General features: G+C 46.6%; 1 protein-coding gene across 4 annotated transcripts in view; it reads right to left on the bottom strand.

Annotated features, from left to right (window-relative positions):
• Positions 1-19,919, bottom strand: part of TRPC4 (transient receptor potential cation channel subfamily C member 4) — a 103,103-nt gene that overhangs the window by 61,862 nt on the left and 21,322 nt on the right. For 3 of the 4 annotated variants that reach the window (XM_055002611.1, XM_055002612.1, XM_055002613.1), the window contains exon 2: positions 18,428-18,946. The exons of the other annotated variant lie outside the window; for it this stretch is intronic. In XM_055002611.1, coding sequence (XP_054858586.1) covers positions 18,428-18,946 — 519 coding nt within the window. The remainder of the gene's footprint in view (positions 1-18,427; positions 18,947-19,919) is intronic. 4 annotated transcript variants of the gene reach the window in all.

Here is a 19,919-nt window from a genome sequence, read left to right as displayed (position 1 = left end):
AACTCAAAGCATTAGTTTGGTTGGAGTTCCTTTGGATCCAAACCTGCATAGCCTGTGCCCAGGCTCCAGTTTTCAGCATTTGTTCAAATGATGGACTCCTGCAGCATTTCCAAGTGCAGATCTGGTTGCTGGCTCATCCTCACAACACAGCTACATTTTCATTAGGGCACCTGATGCAGAGAGGCACTTGAGTTCTCGAGGAATGCCCCATCTGTTTGGAAGGTTAGCCAGGAAGATTAGGAGGGCTAAGCATGCACCATAGAACTAATCTCTGTGCTTCAGACTCCTAAAATGTACTTCAGACACCTTAGAACAAACTGATGGATGATTAAATTTAATTTAATCCACTTGATAATAATGTATTTTTGGAAATTCAATTATCTCTTCTAATTAAGCATGTCAGATGGTATTTATTAAAAACCTTACCAAACTAATCACACATGCTTCACTGTGCCAGATAAATCCACTTCCAGTACTGAACAGGACAGCCTCCCAGAATGCCACCGTCTCGTCCAAGAGTCTTACAGCACAACAAACAGTGCAATCCTGAGCAGAGTTACTCCAGTCTAAGCCCACTGAAGTCAATGGGATTTGACTGGAGTAACTCTGCTTAGGATTTCACTGTAAGTTTGTCAACCTCCACGATGGGGCCTGAAGATCTTCTGGAGTTGCAGCTGATGTCCAGATGACAAAAATTAGTTCCTCTGGGGAAAAATGGCTCCTTTGGAGGGTGAACTCTATGGCCCTCCCTTCCCCAGTCCCACCTTCCCAGGCTCCGCTCCCAAATCTCCAGGAATTTCCCAACCCAAACTTGGCAACCCTGCATACAACGTTTTATCCAGCTTACTGATAGACCGCACAGTAATGGCTCTGACCTGTCCTCTAATGATGCAGCCATTCCTGTTGGGCAATATAACCCTGCTCCCCTCTTCCTAGCTGTTCTGTTTGAATCTCATCATAGAGGGAGTTTCATGGACTCCGTCTACAGCACCTAGCTGAGAGATGTTCTACTTGGCATCAGTGCTTCCCCACCTGCTAACGTAAGCACCAGGCTGGAAGAACTGCTCTGAGATCAGCAGGGCCGTTATTATTCATAAGACTGACTAGGCTGGAGTCTAGGGGCCGCGCAGCTGTGCGGGAGCCCAATTCAGAATGGGACTTCAAGGGGGAAGAAGATGAAACTGATCAGGCCTGTGTGTGCCCGGGAGGCACAGACGCTCAGAAAAAAGGCTTCCCTGACCCAGGGTCGTCCATTGGGGAACACTTTGACCTCTACACCCTGTTGTAGTCCCTCCAGTGTGGATAGTAGTATTGACGTATTTGTTACACAAGCTGGACCACATGGTTTTACCCCAGAAGGTGCTTGGCCAGTGTGAGGGCATGTGGTGAATGCAGGTGGCACCACCGAGCTCTGGCCGTTGTGCTCCTGGGCTGGGGTTGCCAGGTCCCACTATCCCCCAGGAGGGAGGTGGGAGGCCCAGCACTTACCTTCTCTTCAATGGTCACTCAAGGGCCTGTGCGATGATGTCACTTCCTGGAATCAGGCCCAGATCAGGCTGCTGCCGAGCACACAAGTGGTGCTGCACTCTGCAGCAGCCTAGGGTTACCAGCTCCACGTTTTGAAATTCCTGAAGATTTTGGGGGTGGAGCCTGGAGAGGGTGGGGTTTGGGGAAGGGAGGGGGCTCAGTTGGGTATAATGCCATAGAGTTCACCTTCCAAAGCAGCCATTTTCTCCAGGGGGTCTGATATCTGTTGGCTGGAGATCAGTTGTAATTCCAGATCTCCAGCTGCCACCTGGAGACTGGCAACCCTAGCAGCCTGATCTGTGCCCGATCCAGGCCAATTTGGCCCTGATTCGGGCCGATTCAGCCCGGGAGCATGCTGCACAGCCAGGTAAGCCGGGGCGGGGGATGGAGGGTGGGAGTAGGGGATCCCCCACCCCCAGCCAGGGACTGGCAACCCTGTTGTAGGCCCTTTGAGGGAAACCTCCTCAGGTCATGCTGCTGAGAGCTCCCAGAACAGACTGAGAAAGCTGCCTGGCAAATAAAGAAGCAGATCCCCATGGAACGTTTCCCTCAGTGCCCGCAAGGCTGTACAAGCCTCAAGTGGTTTAGAGGGATCTGAGTTGCCTGTGTTGTCACCTGCGCACAAGTCAGTGGTCTGCACGGAAGGCTTCTTCTCCCCCCACCACTCCACAGGCAGTTGCGTTGAAAAACCTTCAGTTTATCCATTTTCAGTCTCTTCCCATTTGAATCTCACAAACCGTCCTCAAGCTTTCGATGGACAAACTGCCTTTTCAGTAAGTGAAGCAACACTTCACAACAACAAGCAAAATCCATCTGAGGCTTACTTCAGGCTTTGTCCTTGTTTGAGGTCTTAAGGCTTTTGAGGGGAGGCAGCAAATTGGGATGGGGAATCTACGTGGTTCACACTCTAATCATAGTCAATTTAATAACGATTGGCTTTAATAAACAAGCCACATCTCTAAGCCATCGCTCAGCAGGTGTTTAAAATGGCATCTCTAGCCTGCCTTCTATACTGCAGTTACATGAGGGTGGCACATCACTCGTCCACCTACAAACGTCCATGTGTCAGGTTTTGCCGCTAAACACTACTGAGCATGCTCAATAGCGCAGGGACTAGGTGTGAAGAAAAAATGCTATGTTCACAATTGTATGAGAAGAGTTAGTTTAGAGGCTTCAATTCTGGGAGAAATTCTCCCCCCTAGAGAGGCCTCTTAGTTTCTTGCAAGCAGCGAGTTACTTTCGCTTCTGTCCTTGAGATAAGATAAGCTGTTCTCGCTGGTGCCAAGTAGAGCCTCCCATAGCTGACCTTTTTTTGTAAGTTAATTGGCAATCAAATTTGCACCTGTGCATTTGGGCTGTGTGCCGAGAGCTGCAGACTCGACACACCTCCCTTTTGCACTGGGCACCTGATCTCTGTTGATGTTAGCAAGTGAGACTGGATTGGCTGGGGCCCAAGCTGCTCTAGTCTCTCTCAACTAGCTTAAACTGGCTGCTAAAACATGGAGTCTGAGCTACAACAGGCGACTACCCTTGCCCTTTTTTTCTGCTTCTGGCTTCATTTTGTGAGGGGGACTGAAGCGCCCATCTTTGCTTTTGCTGCTTTTGTGGATGGACCCTTTACCAGGGACTTTGCTTGCTACGTTTATTAAACCAACTTGCTTTGCCTCCTAAGGCATTACTGTGGTATGTAGAGCTAACAGCTATAGATTTCTTTTTTTTTTGTTCTCACATCATGTCTTGTGCTGATAACCTTGCACTCTGATTAATAAAAAATTGTATTTTTACCTTGTGCGGGTTATTGAGACTCTGAAGCCTCAAAGCTATAAAATGTTTGCTGAACGCACCCTGTGTGTGCTCGTGAACCACCTACCACGCAAATACTGTTTTGCTGTGAACTCTGCCTGCAACCTTATCCTTGCAAGGCGGACTTTGCTCTGGAGCTTTGCTCCCTGACTCCTTAGCCTAGGGATAGATAGGGGAGCTGGTGGCAGCTTAACTTGAGTGCTGTTTGCAAAAGGGCCTTCCAGGCAGCCTGCGTCCCTTCCCCTCGGCTGGGCCGGGGCCCAGCGGTCTGCGACTCCTCGACACTAGGAGTCCATCAATTTTTTTTGCTGAGGCACACCCCCACATAAATTACAATTGATTCTCTTATATAACTTCTATTAATAAGATATTTAACTATTTCTTTATTGAAATGAAACAAATTGTCTTATATTAAAACAATTATCAATAAATTATATATTTTAATAAATAATAAAAACTTTATTCACTTCAAAATATTACAGTATTAACAAGTATATCCCCAAAATGTGCTGTAATGAAGAGTTCTATTCGTGCAATAAAAATATTTTTTAAAGTTGTGAATAGAATTCTTCAGGAGATCCTCAAAATGGCTATAGGGCTATGTACTGCTGTCTAGTGCCTACCATACCAGGGTCAGGCTGTCAGCTGTAGTGGGGTGAAAGACTGAAGTGCCAGAGGGGGCCTGAAATACCTGAAAGCCGAGGGGCCCGGCCATGGGTTAATACGGACCTGGTCTCAGGCCACCTCCACCAGTGACTGTTTTGTCTATGCCAACCTGTATGTGGTTCCCACACAGCATGCTTACTAAAGGCCTGAAGAGTTGCCTGAAGCATCTTCTTTTCTCCCTGCCCTCTTTTTGTTTAACATTCACACTGACATTAAGCTCGGGAAAACTCAAATGCTTGTGCACTGCGTGGTGTCACGTTGGTTGCACTGAATAAAATCTACCTCATAGCTTTTGTTCTGGGATTCTGTTTTAGACTCTCTGATTCATCTATGAAGACGCATTGGGGAAGAGGCGATTCTGTTGTGAAGGCAAGATGGGAAACATGGTGACAGAGAAGGATATTCTGTGAGAAGTCCACATTATTGGTGGGCCTGTTGGATCCGCTGGTGTCTGAGACTGTTAAATAAAATGAATTCTAACAACAATCCTAATTAACACTTCCCCGTTTCATCTCTGAAACACTTTCCGAAATGAATTGTAACACCAACAGCGTCTCTAAAATCCCTCTTGAAGCCATTGAACCAGATTCCTTCCCCACACATGACCATCAGTGGACATGTGCTTTTATTTCTAGCAGAGTAACATTTTCTATTTCGTTTCATGGAAAGTTTTGCACAGTGCCTTTCCTGTTTGCAAAAGCAACATACAGTTTCCATGTTTCCAAATTATTTTCTTTTGCATCCTTTTTGGATATCATCATAGCAAAAAACACTCGTTTGTATCCATCTACCCTCTGTGAACCACTTAAGGAGCTGGAGAAAGGCTTCAAATGTTGCTGAGCAAAATGGGAGGATATGCAACATCATGAGAGCCAGTTTGATGTCGTGGTTAAGAGTGGCAGGACTCTAGTCTGGAGAGCCAGGTTTGATTCCCTGCTCCTCTACTTGAAGCCAGCTGGGTGACCTTGGGTCAGTCACAGCTCTCTCAGAGCTCTCTCGGCCCTATCTACCTCACAGGGTGATTGTCGTGGGGATAATAAAAACACACTTTGTAAACCACTCTCAGTGGGCATTGTTGTCCTGAAGGGCGACATATAAATTGAATGTTGATGTTGTTAATATTATCGCAGATTTCTGATAGTAGAGGAAGAGGCAGCAGCAACCTGAAGTGAACTAATTAAATGTATTGTATAAAATCCAGAATATTCTTATCCCATCTGTTTTGTGCAGTTTTCACATTCGTTCCCAGTGTTCTCTCTTGAGGACAGAAGATAAGCAGCCAAGCTGTGTGGAATTTCCAGAATCTAAGATTTTGTTAATATGATGTCAGGTAATTGCCTCTTCCAATCATGCTTTTAGTTTGGCTTATAACTAAGTCATACCCCCTTCCCTGCCCACTGCCTGGTTGTCAAAGGCATACAGCCTTTATGAGGAGGGAAGCTGTGGGGAGGTGATAACATGGAAGCCAATACCCACATTTCCCTAAAGCAACAGAGAACTGGACTCCTAGAGAGAGAATGAAGCAGTGAAACAGGTAAACACAAGAGTACCAGGTTCCTGGTTCAGTTGTTACCTCAGCCTGGAATTCATAGCCTAGTCTTAGAGTGGCCACTTTACATCACCCAGACTTATATCTGCAATTAGGCTTGTCATTCCCCCGTCCAGGGCAGGGGATTCTCTGGTCCCACCTCCTCCCCCCTGACCCCACTTACCTGGCCAGTGGGGGTGTGCCCCGGAGTGCCCCCCAGTGGTGTGGCACACCCCTGGACGGTGCAGCGCACCCCCGGGTGGCACGGCATGCCCCCGCACCCCGCTGCAGCTCGCTCCCATGCTCCTCAACGGGCCTATTTTAGGCCAAATCAGGCCGATGGGGGCAATTCAGCCCTATGGCGAGTGCGAGAGCACACGTTGGGCTGCCCTTTGACCCGCGTGATGATGTAACTTCCTGGAAGTGATGTCATCATGCATGCTGGGAGCACACGCACTGTGCACGCGCATGAGGGGAGACAACAAAGACTGTGGAGGGTGAGTGCTAGGCTCCCAGTCCCCCACCAGGGGACTCAAGGGGCCTGGCAACCCTACTGCAATGTGGGGCAATACTGACCTACCTTACAGGGAGAGTCGGCAGTGTACTGCTCCCAGTTCCAGCCTTGTGCAATTCCCTGGTGCTCTCCCCACACCTTTTCACATGTACAGAGTTTCTAGCTCAGTAGTAGATTACTTGCTTCCAAGTTCAGTCCTTGGAACCTCCCTAGGGTTGTCAACTTCCTGTATACCGCCTGGAATTATAACTCCTCTCCAGATGTTTGAGATCAATTCCCCTGAAGAAAATGGCTGCTTTGAAGAGTGGACTCAATGGCATTATATCCTACGAAGGTCCCTTCCCCAGGCTCCAGGATTGACTATCCTTCCGACGGGCCTGTAAGACAGAGATGTTTCGCCAGGCATATGGTCGAGGCTAAGCTAGGCCTCCACCGGCCTAGATAGAGGAGGAGAAGGGAAGACCGGATCCCTCCCTATTCTAATAGGGTCGAGGCTAAGCTAGGCCGTCCACCATCCAGTTTCAAAGAAGCAGATTGACTCCCTCAAATTAGCTTATTGCTGCTGTATATTTTAACTACGTATTATATTTTTGTATTTTTGTGTTACTCATTGATATTAACTGCTTTTAAGATGTAACTTATTATAAATGTTTTATTTGATGTAATCCGCCCTGGGCCTGCTTGTGTGGGGAGGGCGGAATAAAAATCTAAAATAATAAATAAATAAATTAACAACCCAAAGCTGGCAACCCAAATCCTCCCATTAGAAAAGGTTTATGGATAGAAGGACTGGGAAAGGCCCAAGGGGCTGCCAGTAGGCTTGCCAGCCTCCAGGTGATAGCTGGAGATCTCCTGGAATTACAGCTGATCTCCAGGCAACAGAGACCAGTTCCCCTAGAGAAAATGGCTGCTCTGAAGGGTGAACTCTACAGCATTATACCCCACTGAGGCCCCTCCCCTCCCCAAACCCCACCCTCTTCAGGCTCCGCCCCCCCAAATCTCCAGGAATTTCCCAACCTCGACCTGGCAACCCTAGCTGCCAGTCAGAGTATACATTATTGGGACAGAGTGATCAGTGGCCCAGCTAGCTCTACGGCAGTCCTTGGTGTACTCACAAAAATAAAAATACTATGGTAAGCAGGGACTGTAGATGATCTTAATAGATTGGACTAAAGGAAGATATTAAAACAGTTTTTTCAAAGTAGAGAAATCAACTAGGAGGTCCTGAGATATTTTTAAAAAAACAACTAGCTACCCTACTAGTAACCCTGAATCAACAGCCAATTTTAAAAACTTTCATAATTTATACAATTTAATATTCCATAGACTCTTGTTTATAAACAGACCTTCTGAGCGATTTTTGGACCAAGCAGTCTTCCACAAGACAGCTGGCCCTCTTTGGACATGTGTTTAGGAAATACTGTTGATAATTAGCAGAAACATGAGTTCTGGGGAAAGCTTCCCAGGCTTGTAATATTTCAGTTGTTACATTATGGACTCCAAGACTAAACACTTTTGCTTCTATCCTTAAGGAACATATGATCAAGGTGGGGGTGGGGGAGTCTCACAACAGAGTCCCCAACATTCACGCAACCTGCACTTTTTTATTCCTTTATATGCATTCTGTAAAATTACCTTCAAAAGCATGTAAGAATGTATCTGCTATGGTTACTGTACCTCGCGTATTATTATCTCTGCTGTTTCTTACAGAGAGTCTCATTGTGAGATGTGCTCCTACATGTGCAGCTGGAATTATATTAATGAAGATCCAATTTAAATTACAGCCATTCATAAATATTGTAAATGTTCCAAATCCGAACTGACTTACAGTATATATACTATAATGCTTTTCTGGGGTCAGTTAATTTTTTTATGCTTCAGACTCCTTCCTCAATTGATTGTTGTTTATTCTACTTAATCACACTTTTGATGAGAGACAGTTTAGTGTAGTGGTTAAAAGCAGCAGGACTCTAATCTGGAGAGCCAGGTTTGATTCCCCACTCCTCCGCTTGAAGCCAGCTGGGTGACCTTGGGTCAGTCACAGTTTTCTCAGAGCTCTCTCAGCCCCACCCACCTCACAGGGTGATTGTTGTGAGGATAATTGCCTTGATTACATGGACACAGACTTTAACCTAAAAGATTTTGTAAATGCATTGAAAAATACAGAGAAAGCCTTTTAGAAACCGTTATGACATGTTCATGTGACCTTAAATCTTTGTACTCACAAGACAGAGTATGTATATACAATAGCAAAATATGGGGACAAAAGGCTGTGGTTACTTGGAAAATACCTCCTCAATCCTATGAGGTAACAACTGATGATAAATCTATAGCAGAAACAGGAGGAATCTACAACTAATTCCTAAAAAAGAGAAGAAAACAGAGTTGACTACAGATACAGTAAGATCTGAAGCAGAGAACCTTGGCAGTGTTCACGTTTATCAGACAACTGACAAGGATAGCCGTGATCAAAATAAAGCCGAGGCTGAAATTCAGGTCATGCCCCACAGAACGAGAAGCTTAAGGAAGTCGTCCCAGAGATGAATAGAGAATTGTTGTTTGGTGTACTATTTTCTTTTGTGTAAAGGAAAGATGTGAGGACACTCTGACTTTAAGAGGGTGTTTCACAGATCCCAAAGGGAAACGGAACGAAGGAGGAGATGGCTGAAGAAGCAGGTTAGCTCTGTTCCCTCTGATACTGATTCCTCATTTATAGAAATGGGTAATGGGAAGTTCACCTTTTGTAATGTTATATTGCATCCTGGATCCAGAAAGTTATTTACAAGAATGTGACAAGTTCCTCTGAAGAAAATGGCTGCTTTGGAAGGTAGATTCTATGGCACTATTCACTGTTGAGATCCCTACCCTGCCCAAATTCCAGTCCCCCCCCCCCAAATCTACCAGAATTTCCCAAGCTGCAGTTGGCAACTTTAGTGTCAGCTCCAGCATCAATACTTGGATAAGAGGATGGTCCACAGATTTGGGTTGGGCTTGGTAGCTAATTTGGGTTGGGCTTGGTAGTTAATTTCTGCTAATCAGCCATGAAACCCAAGCCCACCACAATATTACCTGTAAAATAAGATAATTTCTAGACTAAGAGGGAAAAAACAGTGTTGCACTTACCTGTAACTGTTGTTCATCTGGGTCTTCCATGCAGGCACACATGGGACTGCGCAGGTGCAGGCCTGCTGACTTTGGAGACTTCTAAACCTCAAAACCACCAGGGGCGCCCCCGCCTCCCAGCGCACATGCGCGGCTGTCCTTCCCGCTGAAAAAGGCCTCTAAGAGGCAGGGCACCCCTGTAGTAAGTCCTCTTTTGCCGCCGTACCCCAAGGTAAGTACCAAGAGTGTTAGCGGGGAAGGAGGGAGGGTATGTGTGCCTGCATGAAAGACCAAGATGAACAACAGTTACAGCTAAGGGCAACACTGTTTTTCATCTACGGTCTTCCTGTGCAGACCCACATGGGAGATTACAAAGCTTAATTACCTGGGCAGAGGCAGCTAAGTGTTGTTACAGGAAGATTGATTGTAGGACCGCTGTGCCCACTGCTTTTTCCTTCCTGTCTAGGATGTCAAAGGTGTAGTGCTTGACAAACGTGTCAGCCGAGGCCATCGCCGCTGCTTTGCCGATACCTTGGAGCAGAACACCTCAGGAGAGCTGCTGAAGATGCCTGGGACATCTGTCTGAACCACCCCACGGGCCAATGTCTGGGGGCTAGCCCTCCTACCCTTTTTCTGACCCGCAAAACACACAGAAAGGTGGGAATCTATCCTAAGGGACTTCAAGCGATCCAGACGAAAGAGGATCGCCCTTCGCGCTTCTAGCGTGTGGAGGGCCCTCTTGGCCTCTGTATTCTGATTGTGGAAAAAGACAGGTAGAGATATTTCCTGAGACAGGTGGAAACTAGAAACTACTTTCAGTAAGAAATCCACCTTAGTCTTAAGAACCACTTTTTCAGCGTGCACTTTCAGGTAAGGGGGTTCACAGCATAACGCAGATAATTCTCCCACCTGCCTGGCCGATGTAATGGCCACCAGGAACGCTAATTTCATAGATAGAAAGTGTGCAGGACACGTAGCTAATGGCTCAAATGGCCTAGACATAAGCCTAGTCAAAACCAAAGGCAACGACCATTGTGGTACTGTAGTCCTGACAGGAGGAAACAAATTGTTCAAGCCTTTCTAAAATAAGGTAGACGTATAGTGGGAAAACACCGTCTTCCAGTCTATCGGGGGGGGGGTGGAAGGTGGAAATGGCCGCCAAATACACCTTGATAGAAGAATTAGACAACCCCCCCTGTTTAAGTTCCCAAAGGAAATCCAGGATTTTGAACAGGGAGGAAGTTAGGGAATCTGAACCCTTCCCATGACACCAAACACTAAACTTATTCCATGTAATAGTGTAAGACTGGCATGTAGATAGCCGCCATGCATTCTCTAACACAAGTCACTCTGTCAGAGAAGGCGTGTCCTGACAGATCAGCCAGGCTGTCAGTTTGAGTTTGTCTACTCTGTGGTGTAACACCCTTCTCCAAGCCAACAGATCTGGATTCATCGGAAAATGGTACATTTGAGTCTGCAACCTCAGGAGAGTGTAGAACCAAGGCTGCCACGGTCAGTACAGGGCTATCAGGATGGCCGACGTCCCATCAGCCTGAATTTTGCTGAGCATCCTGGCCAGAAGAGGGAACGGAGGGAACATGTAGAAGAGGTGACTGGACCACCTGAGTTGAAAATGTGTCCCCAAGTGACTCGTGGCCCACGCCACCTCTGGAACAATAACGGGAAGTCTTGCGGTTTTCCTCGGAGGCAAAAAGGTCTATGTTGGAAAAACGCCACTCGGTAAAAACAGGGTGTAGGTAAGCGTCCTGCAGGGACCATTCGTGATTGTCCCCTTGTAACCTGCTCAGATGATCCATTACTGTGTTGTCTATGCCAGGAATATGAACTACTTGTAGCCACACTGACTGATCTGTGGCCCAATTCCAGATTTTCACTGCTTCTTGGCACAGACTGTCAGATGCCGTGCCCCCGTTTGTTTATATAAATCAGCGGTTCTATTGTCCATAAGTATCTGGACGGTCTTGTTCCTTACGGTATCCGTAAATGAAATCAACGCATATAACACTGCCCTCAGTTCCAGCAAGTTGATATGCTCGTGACATTCAGAATCATCCCACACGCCATACACATAGGACCCCTCACAGTGAGCATCCCAACCAAGATTCAATGCATCTGTAGTTACAGAAACATCTGGTTGCCTGTAACCAAACTGAATGCACTTATAGAGGTTAGAATCTATAAGGTTAGAATCAGTCTAGGGGAAAAAAGACCTTCTGGGGAATGCTAAACCTCTTGTCCTGAGAATCTCTCTCACCAAAGAAAACTGAGGTAAACCAAAGCTGCAAGGGGCACATATGCAACCTTGCCAAAGGCACCACCGCAGCGGTAGAGGCCATATATCCTAAGAAGGTTCGAATGAGCCGGGCAGGTTGGAAACTGCACCTCTTGAATTTTTTAATCAATGCTTTTATCTTCAGGGCCCTCTCTGAAGGTAAGAACCCTGCGTCCTAGGTACCATCAAAAACAGCTCCTATGAACTGAATAACTCTGGAAGGGGTAAGTTTGGATTTCTTTTGATTGACAAACAGGCCTAATTTAAGGCAGGTGGATAGTGTAGTGGAAACTTGCCTGTTCACATCATCAGCTGAATGTCCGTCAATCAGCCAGTCATCTAAATAGGGGAAGATACAACACGCCTATCTCAGATAGGCTATGACTACTGTCATGCATTTTGTAAAAACTCGTGGAGCAGAAGATAATCCAAAGGGGAGAACCGTATACTGGAAAATACGAGTCCTATAAGTAAAACGTAAGAATTTCTCGTGTTCCTGAAAAACTGAAATGTGAAAATAAGCATCCTTCAGGTCTATGACTGCGAACCAGGACTGGGAAGGTATCAGGGCTAGGACCGCCTGCAAGGTGACATTACACCATTCAGAAAAGTAAGAACCCAGCCTGACCCCATACATCGGGTCAGGGCCCTGTAATTGTCAGAATTGCTTATGGGAGTGGGTCTGCTCTTTAGCCTGCTGCTGATGAGTTCCCTGTTTGCTTTTATGGCCTTGCTTCCTTCTAGAAAAGGATGACTGCTGGCTCTGGTAGGGTCATTGGGATTGGTAGGCATACCCCTGGTATGGGTGGAAGCGATGCTGGTGATTCCTCATGCAGGATTTATACTGAGATCTGCTGGAAGGATGTTGTTGAGGGAGGACTCCATACGAACGTGCCGTAAGTCTGTCCTTTCGTTTCTTGGATAAGTATTCATCTTTTCTGAAAATAAAGACTGTCCTTCAAAAGGGAGATCCTCAACCTTATTTTTGGTCTCTGTTGGTAATGCTGTAGTTCTCAGCCATGCAAACCTACGAAGCACAACAGCCGAGAGTAAGGACCTGGTGGAGGCATCTGCCATATTTTATCCAACATTAATTTGGATCTGCTTCCTCCTGGATGACTCTGAGGAAGACTCTTGGATCCTCAAGCAACTAAGGTATGAAGGTAGCCACTTTATTCCAAAGAAGCAGCTGGTAGGCAGCCATCATAACTGCATAATTGGCGATTTTGATGCTGAAAGTGGCAGAGATGTAGATCTTCCATCCCATAGCATCTGTTTTCCTACTCTCTTTAACGGAGGGGATGGATAGAGACCCTTGCTTAGGCTTGGCTTCCATCTCCTCGGTGACAAGTGAAGAAGGAGGAGGATGTACTGACAGGAATGGGCAGAGATCATCCTTTGTTCTGTAAAGGTTCTCGACTTTCCTGTTGGTGGCAGGAGTGGAGGCTGGTTTCAAGTTCAAGCCAGTCAAAAGCTCAACAAAACCTTCAATAACTGGGAAGGCGACAGCAGGAGTAGATCCTGAGTAAATATGCTGCAGGATCTTATCTTTAGATCTTGGTTCTGTGGATGCCACGTCAATTTCCAAGGCTCTAGCCATGCGCTGGAGCAGCTCATTGTACGCATGGAAGTCATCCATGGGGGAGGCCTCTTCAGTCGGACCAATCACTCCCTCTGGAGAATCTGATGGGGGTGTGTCACTGTACCTGAGGTGTAGGACACTCCCCTCAAACTCCACTTCAGACAAATGCGGGGTTCGCCTGGAGCCATCATAGGAATAGGCTCTTACGGAAGGGGACCTGGAATACTCTCTGGTCAATCGCTCTGAGTAATAAGAGTCCTCCCTGTGGTGATGGTAGGGAGCTGGGTCGTCGAGCAAATAATGATCTCTGGAGTAAGGGCTGTCCCTCCTGTGAGTGTAAGGACTCACCCAAAGTCTGGAGCGTCCTCTCCCCTCTTGAGATGAACATGATGACAAGAAGGTGATCCGTCTCGTCCCAATGGAGTAGGAGGTTCTAGTCCAGCCCCCTGCCCAATGCAGGATGAGCCTAAAGCATCCCTGACAAATATTCATCCAGCCTCTTCTTGAAAACTGCCAGTGAAGGGGAGCTCACCACCTCCCTAGGCAGCTGATTCCACCTTTGAACTTGCAGCTGTAATGGAGAGCCAAGCTGTAAAACCAGGACGCCTACATTTCCCACCAAAACTTGAAGGGAGCTGACAAGTGTCCAACCTGTGTAAGGCATCACTTGTAGCTTGGCTCTCAGTGAGAAAGGCAGATCATAAATAAAGTAAATAAATAGAAATTTACTCATCAAAATCTGCTCATCAAAAGTTCAAGCCAGTCAAAAGCTCAACAAAACCTTCAATAACTGGGAAGGCGACAGCAGGAGTAGATCCTGAGTAAATATGCTGCAGGATCTTATCTTTAGATCTTGGTTCTGTGGATGCCACGTCAATTTCCAAGGCTCTAGCCATGCGCTGGAGCAGCTCATTGTACGCATGGAAGTCATCCATGGGGGAGGCCTCTTCAGTCGGACCAATCACTCCCTCTGGAGAATCTGATGGGGGTGTGTCACTGTACCTGAGGTGTAGGACACTCCCCTCAAACTCCACTTCAGACAAATGCGGGGTTCGCCTGGAGCCATCATAGGAATAGGCTCTTACGGAAGGGGACCTGGAATACTCTCTGGTCAATCGCTCTGAGTAATAAGAGTCCTCCCTGTGGTGATGGTAGGGAGCTGGGTCGTCGAGCAAATAATGATCTCTGGAGTAAGGGCTGTCCCTCCTGTGAGTGTAAGGACTCACCCAAAGTCTGGAGCGTCCTCTCCCCTCTTGAGATGAACATGATGACAAGAAGGTGATCCGTCTCGTCCCAATGGAGTAGGAGGTTTCTCTATAAGGATCACGTCTTCCTCCATCCAGCTCCTGGAGCAGGGAGTACTGTGGGATGATGAATGGTCCCCCGATCTCCAGTGTTTCTTGCTGGGGGTTCGGATCCGACCTCACTCTGACACTCAGCAGGTGGTTGAGGTGAGACTACACTCTCCAGGATCGCTCTGTCACTCTTGGAAGAGTGATGCTTCTTCTTCTTTTTCTTCTTCAGACTGGCCTTGGATGGTTCCGGAGCAGTTGTCAGATCCAAAGACTTTGGAACTGAAGATGCACTCCTTTGGTTCCGAGGGGATTGTTGGTCTGAAGTGGTAATTGACACTGAAGGCGTTCCACTCCAAGGGGTTCTTGGGTCCGAAGCCCTCGAGGCTGCAGAGTCGTCACGTTGGGTCTGAGGAGGTTGCTCCAAGAGCACTATAGACGCTGAAGATGTTCTGCTTCAAGGTGTTCTCAACTCCGATGGAATCGGATCCAAAGAGGTAGGTATGGCCAGTTCCGAGGCATTCTGGGTCGAAGCGATCAGATCTGAAGGTGGTTGGGACTCTGAATGGGCCGGGGATGAGCGGGAGCGTGGTGTCTTAGCTCCCAAGGACCGGGGACCAGGTTGAGTAGATGAACTAGGCAGGGATCTTTGCCGTGGCCAGTGGATCGGTAGCAGCCATGGGCTGCTGCCATAAAGAAGCTTGCAATCTACCCACCCGTTCTGCTCTGGCCTTTGGGGTGAAGTTACGGCTGTGCTTGCATGCCTATGTGTTGTGGGTTTCCCCCAAACAATACAGGCAGTTCGAGTGACTGAACGGGTCATTTTTCTATCGCAAGATACACGCCACTTGAATAAAGGCTTCTCCGACATCGTTGTAGAAAGATGCCTCGATCAAAAGGTAGAACGAGCAAGCTAGAACCTCTAGAGTTGGCAGCAAAAGAGGAACTGAGGGTACTACAGGGGTACTTCCAGCGGGAAAGACGGCTGTGCATGCGTGCTGGGAGGCGGGGGTGCCCCGTGATGGTTTTGAGGTTTAGAAATCTCCAAAGTCAGCAGGCCTGCATGTGTGCAGGCCCATATGCTCAAAAGAATGTTTAATACGGCCAAAGGCCAGACAGGTAACAACATACAATCTAATTAAAACATACAGTCAAGATAAATCATACTATTAAAAATCTGTCTAATAAACATTGAATTTCCAGAGTCCAAATTCTTAAATATTTAAAAACTTTAAAATTAATAAAATAATTAAATACCCACCCCCACAAAATACTTCTGAAACGTATAGCCTGTACAGCAAATTTTGCCACATTGAAGGTGGTTTCTTGGTCCCTATTGGCTAATAGCTTATTTAAATAAAATCTAGCATTTCTTCCCAGAAAATAATTGCAAATCGGAGTTATATAGGCAGCTCTAATATTTTGATAAAGTTTACACTCAAAAAGAATATGTCCCCTCGTTTGCATTTTTTTGAACTGTGATAATTTTGAAACTTTTTGAACGTTTTATCCTTTCAAATTCCAGTCTGCCCCTGGGGTACAAATACATAAAGTTTACAGGTCCAAACACCAAACAACACACACATTTTCTGATACGGAAAGTTTCTTTTACAGCACATGAAGAGATTTGGGCTAATCTATCACTTCTTTACATTTGGGGGTTTTTTTTGTACCCAGGGCTTTTTTTCAGGGGGAACGCGGGGGAACAGAGTTCCGGAACCTCTTGAAAATGGTCACATGGCTGGTGGCCCCGCCCCCTGATCTCCAGGCAGAGGGGAGTTGAGATTGCGGCGCGGAGAGCAATCTAAGCTCCCCTCTGTCTGGAGATCAGGGGGCGGGGCCACCAGCCATGTGACCATTTTCTCTGAGGGCAACTCGCTGAGTTCCACCACCTCTTTTCCCAGAAAAAAAGCCCTGTTTGTACCACAAAATCTATATGCGGTGCAGTATTTGGCTTGTTATAAACAGAGTGCTTGCTATTGAAAAGGCCATACCCTGCTTTTGAATTTCTGCTCAAAAGAATGTATTTCAGAAGTGAAAGTTGGGGGGGGGGCAGAGTTCATACAGCAGAGTTTGCTTTTCCAGATTGTGTCAGTCCTTGGCAGTTAGACACCCAAGCCCCTCACAGCAAGCACTCGGGTGCATTGGTTGAAGAAGACCTTAGTAGAGATCTATTCAGTACAAGGCACTATGAAACAGGTATTGGCAGAAGTGATTATTCAAACTTGGTCACTTGTTATTATAGGGAAAACTTCCTGCCCTTTAGAGTTTGTTGGCATTCTGACGTGAATCCCCAGGAGTTTAGACTAGACATGTTACAGAATGATTCATAGCAGCCTCTGAGAACAAGATACAGTGCAGCTTCAAGGATATTGCTGTAGAAGTGAAAGAACATTCCTTCTTACAGATAACAGTCACCGGGCACACCCCCACCCCCACTACCAGCAGGGTACATCTGTGAATACATTTGGATACCTTTTACACTCTCTCAGATGAACAATACACAATACAGAACATATACTAATGGCAGGTATGCCGGTGTCATGCATACCTGACAGATTGGGGAGGCCCAAGGTAGAGCCACTGCTTTGCCCGCAGAAGCCCACCAGACGCTGGTATCTCCAAGTAAAAGGCCCTCTGGTAACCAGGCAGGAGATCAGCATAGGGCACTCCCTGTGTTTCCCCCATCCCACCCTCCCAGGGCCCTATGTAGTCTTAGAACAAAGTTCCCTAATGCAAACAGAGAAGGCCACCCCAAAAGGCCCTAAATCTAGGGTTGCTAGTCATGGGTAAACTCCAAGCAGTTTGCATCTCTGCTCACGGATCACTGGCAATCAGCAGGAGGGGGCAAGCCACCCAGCAATACCCACCATTGGAGGCAGGCCACCCAACAATTGCCTACACTCTTATTGGCATTTTTAAGAGGGGGGGGGGAGCATGAATAACAATAACAACAACAACAACATTCAATTTATATACCACCCTTCAGGACAACTTAATGCCCACTCAGAGTGGTTTACAAACTATGTTATTATTATCCTTACAACAATAATCACCCTGTGAGGTGGGTGGGGTTCAGAGAGCTCCAGAGAGCCGTGACGTGCCCAAGGTCATCCAGCTGGCTTCAAGTGGAGGAGTGGGGAATCAAACCCGGCTCTCCAGATCAAACTGGCTCCCAATTTATGCATTCAGGTTTAATATATCTACTAATTTTAATAAATTTAATAAATAAATATGTGCTAGGTGTACAGTGTTATGCACCATGTTTTATTACGTTTAATTTGAATTTAAATATGTGTTTTCATTTGATTAACGCGACCACAAGGTGCTGTGTCTTATGGCAGACATAGTTACAGAAATAAACAGATCATCTGCCCAAATTTAATTTGCTCTAACGCTATCCTTCCTAAATCAAATAGAATATGGGTTTTGTTTGTGTGCCCACATGCTGCCTATTATGGAGAATGTTTATTCAGAAGGTTTTTCCGTTGATTTCAGTAGGATTTACTTCCTAAGAAAAGTAAATAGGATTGAAGCAGAAACAAATACGTCCAGGCGTTCAGCCTCTCACCCGTTTTACGAAGCAGGCTAGCAATTTCAAAGCCATTTTGTACTTATGCAATTGCAGGGCCACTGAGGCTGGTCCAAGGGGAATACAGGATGGAATTCTTCTAAGCAACCTCCCTATTTGGGGTTTATTCAAGGCAACGTCTAGTGACATATGGCTGCACTGTTACTTGATTGTTATCAGTGTATTCCTAGGTAGGCACCCACACATTGAGATGAATCAACAATTTTAAGTAACTCATGCTGTAGCTAGTGATTGAATTTTAAGCAGTTAATGAACCAGAAAATGCTCCTGTCTTTTTGGGGGGGGGGGGAGGCGGGAACTTGATGTCAGACAGATCCAGTAGCAACATCTCTTTCAGGAGGAAAACAAAACAGCACAGATGGATCTAAGAAGTATTGTAATATTTAAGTTTCTGATCTCACTAAACTCTTATCTATTATGCAGTTCACTCAATTAAAAAAAAGATGTCAAGAACATGTCTCACATTTAAAGGATTCTCTCGCACATTATTGCTACTAACTCGGCTGGAGCATCCTCAGGCACCCTTACCTCTTTCTGACGGTACTTAATGGCCAGTTTCAGTCTCGCCAGGTCATTCCCACTCTGCTCTTCTATTATACTGTTATCGTCTCTGTAGTTAAGAATAATTTCCAGCTCCCTGGAACTCCTTGTCTGATCCAAAAGGTCTTTTGCAAACTGCTTGCACTGCTGGGACAGTTCTTCATATTCCGATTTAAACTCATTTTCCACTTTGCTCAGTTCCTGAAGTTCCCAACTTAATTGAAAAGCTGTAAGAAATGGATCCTCGCTGGACAGGGCAATCAAAGAAGGGCTTGCGAGAGCTTGATAGATGTTTAGCCGGGATCGGGAATGGCGAAGGCTGTCCACGTCTGTGCTGGAGACGCACTCCACACAGTTACAGCGGACTTCATGCGGCCTGGGCACAGAAACACCTTTCTGGACTAAAAGTTTTATAATTTCATAATTGTTGGTGTGGGCAGCCAGGATAATGGGCGTAATGTCTGGGGTAAATTCCGAGAACTGTTTATCCAGAAGTATGGGTGGCACCTGTGGGGAAAAAGAAGACAAACGTCTTGTCTGCAGCCGAAGACCAAGAGACCAAGGTGCATTTCATAAGAAGCCTGTGCAAGTGCGAAGTGCTCATCCGCTATGCCAGTTCAGACTATTTTAAACACCTTCGAGACATTTTTGCTAATCTACATTATCTTACCATCACCTGTGTTTGCTCCATTGTCAGCTTGACTCTTGAATCAACACAGCTGCTCTCTCTGTACGTACGCACACGCTGTCAACGTATGGCAACCCCAGCAACTGAGGAGCAGAGGCCTTTGCCTTCCTCTGCAGAGTCTTCCTTGGTTGTCCTTCATTCACATAGAGCCAAAACAGATGAGATGCCGGACACGTGGAGGACACGTGTTGTTTTCCCACAAGGTTCCACGGGAAATGTAGTGAGAAAGAACCTCTGCCAGGGAGAAGAGGTTCCTGGCAGAGGTCCTTTCTCTAGGCATCTCGTCTAGTCCGCTCGGCTCCCTCTCCGTAAAAGCACTCCACAGCCAGAGGGCGCCGAGTGTGCTGGCGGTGGCAAGAGGGAGCCAATTGCTCCAGCGGTAGTCAGAGGGAGCTGGCAGCGGCGATTGGCTCCTTGTCCCTCTTGCCGCCACCAGTCCACTCAGCTCCCTCTGGTTCCAGACTCCTGGCCAGCTGGTATCCACTCTGCCTGGGTCCAGGCAGTGTCTGGGACTTCTGGCAAGGGGTTTATGATATTCCATATTCATAAACTGCCCTTCTCGCATGAGGGAGGGGTCTGACTGCTAATAGTCCTATTCCACATGCTAGTCAATATCTAGATAACGCCCTTAGGAGAAATCATGCATAGTTTTAGAACTGGATGCCATCAATATGTGGATGACACCTAGGCCTCTATCTCTCTATCCAAATATCCTGGCAGTGCCATAAAAGTCTTGAGCCACTGCCTGACTGCTGTGGTCAAAAGGCTGAAGGTGAACAAACTGAAACGGAA

This window comes from Eublepharis macularius, chromosome 18 (assembly GCF_028583425.1).
Source record: "Eublepharis macularius isolate TG4126 chromosome 18, MPM_Emac_v1.0, whole genome shotgun sequence".
Taxonomy (NCBI): domain Eukaryota; kingdom Metazoa; phylum Chordata; class Lepidosauria; order Squamata; family Eublepharidae; genus Eublepharis; species Eublepharis macularius.
The sequence above is the reverse complement of the archived record's forward strand: the minus strand, read 5'-3'. Positions and strand labels throughout refer to the sequence as shown.